General features: G+C 51.3%; 1 protein-coding gene across 1 annotated transcript; it reads right to left on the reverse strand.

Moving 5' to 3' along the window:
* Positions 1 to 419: 419 nt before the first annotated feature.
* On the reverse strand, positions 420 to 3021 carry RFLNA (refilin A). The gene is made up of 2 exons (XM_010170357.1): positions 2912 to 3021; positions 420 to 753 (listed from the first exon to the last, which is right to left on the reverse strand). Exons 1-2 carry the CDS (start codon positions 3019 to 3021, stop codon positions 420 to 422), a joined length of 444 nt encoding a protein of 147 aa, XP_010168659.1.
* Positions 3022 to 3637: the final 616 nt, after the last annotated feature.

Genomic DNA, 3637 nt, shown 5'->3' on the forward strand with positions numbered 1-3637 from the left:
TGACTCTGCAGGTGCTCTTCCCTTCGCAGAGATCAAAATAGCTCTGAAGGTTACACTGAGTCACACCTATGTGCTAGACGAGACCTACAGAGCTCAGAAGGCAGCACTCTGCTACGGGTAACAGGGTCCTTTGTCATCTTGATTTCATCTAAACACAAGTCAAAAATAGATATGCTTGGAAAAAAATAAAAATAAGATCCAGATCATGAATGTCAGGAACGGCGCGAAATACAAGCCAGCCTCTCACTGATCAAAACCATCCTGTGCTCTGCAAACCTCCTCCCAGCCAGTTCAGCCTCACCCAAGACGATGTGTTCTCCAGCCATTAATATTCAGTTGCCATCAATGAAGGCCCAGCCAGAGCCCCAGCAAAGGCCACAGTCTCCTTGAGGTCACAAGGTTGCCAGCGGCAGGGCAGATCAGAGGGTCTCGCTGTAGATGACGCACGGGCTGGTTTCCTCGCAGAGTTCCAGCTGCACGCTGGAAGCAAACCAACGCTTGGCACAACCCAAGCTGTAGTTGAGGGTGGTCCGGTAAATGTTCTTGGCACGCTTAGGAAAAATGATGGTCGTGCTCTGAAACCTCAGTGGCTTCTGGCGGGGCTCAAAGATCAGCTGGGACTTGTAGTTCCGCCAGGTGCAATTTGGAGCAGCAATGACTGTCTCGCTGTAGGTGGTGACAGTGGGGATGGGGCCGTAGAAGATGTCATCTCGATAATGCTTCTCGGAGTCATACTTCACCTCAGAATTGCACCTACAGAGGACAGCAAGTTATCAGCAACACAGCCCAGGCAGCAAAGGAGAGAAGACAGGCAAGACTCCTCTCTAACCTTTTGGAGTTGGCAACGTTTATGACCTCTTACTGCACAGACACTGGGGTGGCTGCCAACCCATCCTACAGCCCAAAGCAGAGGGCCAAGAGGACTCCTTCCTGCTGGTGAACCTCAGTGGAACCCCACCTTGCTGTGAATCCATCTCAGCATTTCTGCAGTGCATGTGCAAAGAGGACCAAGCCTGCCTGGTCATTCCAGGGCAGAAAAGACCTTTTTGCACAAGCTCCAACAATCTGCTTCTTCCTTTGGTTTCCTCCATGGGCCCTACTGGGGCCTCAGCTCAGCCTTGAGAGATACACTGGAGGCAATCACCCTGTTAGCAAAGGACATCAAGAGGTGGTGAAAACCCTCAGCTGGGGTAAGTCAGAGGCTGAGGAATGAACATTTATCCATAGTTTGTGCAGGAAAAGCTTGAAATCCCAGGAAAATTCTTGATCCAGCCTTTCCTGAGCATATTTAACAAGCACAGCCATGCAGCAGCAACTCGAAACGATGAGGGCCCCTGCAAAGCAAAGGTCCCCCAACTGCTGACCCACAGGATGTCTTACCACACTCCCTACTGCTAGTGCTAGGCTTGGGGGGTGTCACTGCCCCAGAGACCAGTCTGAATAGATGCTGCTGGTGGGACAGGGGCATGGGATGTCACACCGGGGTCATGGGGAACCTACTTCTCAACACAGCATGCCTGCTGCTGCTTTCACAGGCCCTCCTGGCCATGCAAGCTCCGGCTAGGTAGGAAAATAATGCCATAAATAAGGTTTTCATAGATGGCAGAAGAATGGTGTAATGGACACCTGTTGAGCTGTGAGGGCTGTGTGTTGGTCTTTTTTTCTTTATATTGCCTTGCCATCAGAGCACAAAGATGCCCAAGCTAGCTAAAATCAGAGTGGTAGGAGATGAGGGGTGCTTGTTGGGGTCTACAGAAAATCCAAGCAATAGTCAAATAGCAGGTAAAACAAAGAGATGCAAAAGGCTGTTCAGCATCCAAGCCACTGGTCTCAAAGGAAGTGGCCACGTTAACAGCCGTCAGATGAAGAACCCACAAAACATGGGATGTCGCTGCTCCACCTGTTTTCCATTTTCCTAGAATCCCTGTCCCTGGGGTGGACTTTCACTTGTTTACCCCGCTCCCCAAAGGCTCCTTCGGGCAATCAGCAGCCAAGGAATGTGCAGCTCCATGTAAAAAAAAAAAGATTAAAAGCTGGGTGTGCGCTTGTCGTTACCTCCACCCGGAGAGGGGTTGACCGATCGAGCACTGCCTGTAATCTGAGCTGCTGTGATGTATTTTGCACAGCCAGGGTGTAAACAAGTCATTCAGCACACATAAAACAAGACTGCGATGTAACCGCCATAAAAACGTGCCCGCTGGCAGTTCCTCAGCAAGCAGAGATTTACTGGGGTACATTTCCAGAGAGATGTTTGCATAGGTTGAGCGGGGTGGGAACTGGGTTTACAGTCCTCCCACCATCCCTGCCCCAAGCTGTGTGGAACTGCTCCATGCTGTTTGCAGACTGCATTCCACACCAGTAAAAGAGTGAAAGAAGAGCAGAGACCAACGTTTCTCCATTGGCTGCAGCACCAGCCCCACAGGAGGTCAGAACACCTCCATCATTGGCTTGAGGGACCATCTCCTCATCAGGAGGAGCTCATTCTGTCTCTGTGGGCTGGTCTAAAGTTGGTTTCTTTGCTGCAAGGGCTAACAAAAACATGTGCCAATTATAAGGGTGTTGCTTCTTCTGAGGATCGCAGTCAGCAGGGAACAGGATGAAGACCATCAAGTTACTTAGTGGAGGCCATCAAGCCTGGAGATGGCAATGGCTTTCTCTCATACCCTTGGATCTGAGCTGGCCTTGGACAGCAAGTTGCCTTCTCTTACAACCTCCTTACAGTTCTTGCCTCTTCCTCTGCACCTCTGCTGCTGTCAGTGTCTTTAATTCAGGCACTACTCTCCCACCTATCCCTCCATTCCTATCAAAATAACCATGACTCTCATTTGTAAACACATTTTAATTTTTTGCAGAAGGAAAAGCACCAGGAAGAACACAGAAACCCCCACCTACCCGCCCATCCCACCCGTACCTGATTTCCTGCACAGGCTCAGGGCTGACCTCAATGCTTTCTCCAAAAAACACCGGGTACATTCGAGGCCTCATCTCTGGCATGGAGGGGTTCAGAAGCAGGTAAGGCATCTGCAGGGAAGAAGAGCACAGCAAGTGTTGGGACACAACAGACAAGGCTGGCATGGTTCATAACGTGCTGTGGCTGGCAGCTGAGCAGCGAGCAGCAGCACATTCAGCGCAGGCAGGAGACACCAGTGCCTCCAACCTTGCTGAACTCCATCTCCTTAGAGTCCTGTGGGAGACACTGCAGGTGACGGGCTCTTTGGCAATAAGCACAGGTGACTGTGGCAGCATCAGGACCAACTTTGCTTCATGCAAGCTAAGCTCACCTTGCCTGCACTCTCAGTATCATTCAGCTCCCCCTCACAGTCCCTGTCTTTGTCTTTTCCAGGTTTGCAGCAGAGCCCCAGGTGAGCGAAGTGTTCATCTCACCAAGGAAGGTGCTCTTCTCCACACTCAAAGGGGAGGACCATTGCCAAGTTGCCAAAAAACAGCCTTGAGGTGGCTGGCAGAGAACGGGACCATGAACCCACACCCTCACACAGACAAGCCTTGTACTGGCCTTGCATTTAAGTTGCCTGGACTGTCTGATCTGCCACGGGCAGCTGTACCAATTTACAGACCAGCTTCCAGCTCCCAGGGCTGGTGTGACGCAGCGGGCCGCCCTCCACCCACCCGTACCACC

The sequence above is a fragment of the Antrostomus carolinensis genome, unplaced genomic scaffold (genome assembly GCF_000700745.2).
Source record: "Antrostomus carolinensis isolate BGI_N321 unplaced genomic scaffold, ASM70074v2 scaffold20386, whole genome shotgun sequence".
Taxonomy (NCBI): domain Eukaryota; kingdom Metazoa; phylum Chordata; class Aves; order Caprimulgiformes; family Caprimulgidae; genus Antrostomus; species Antrostomus carolinensis.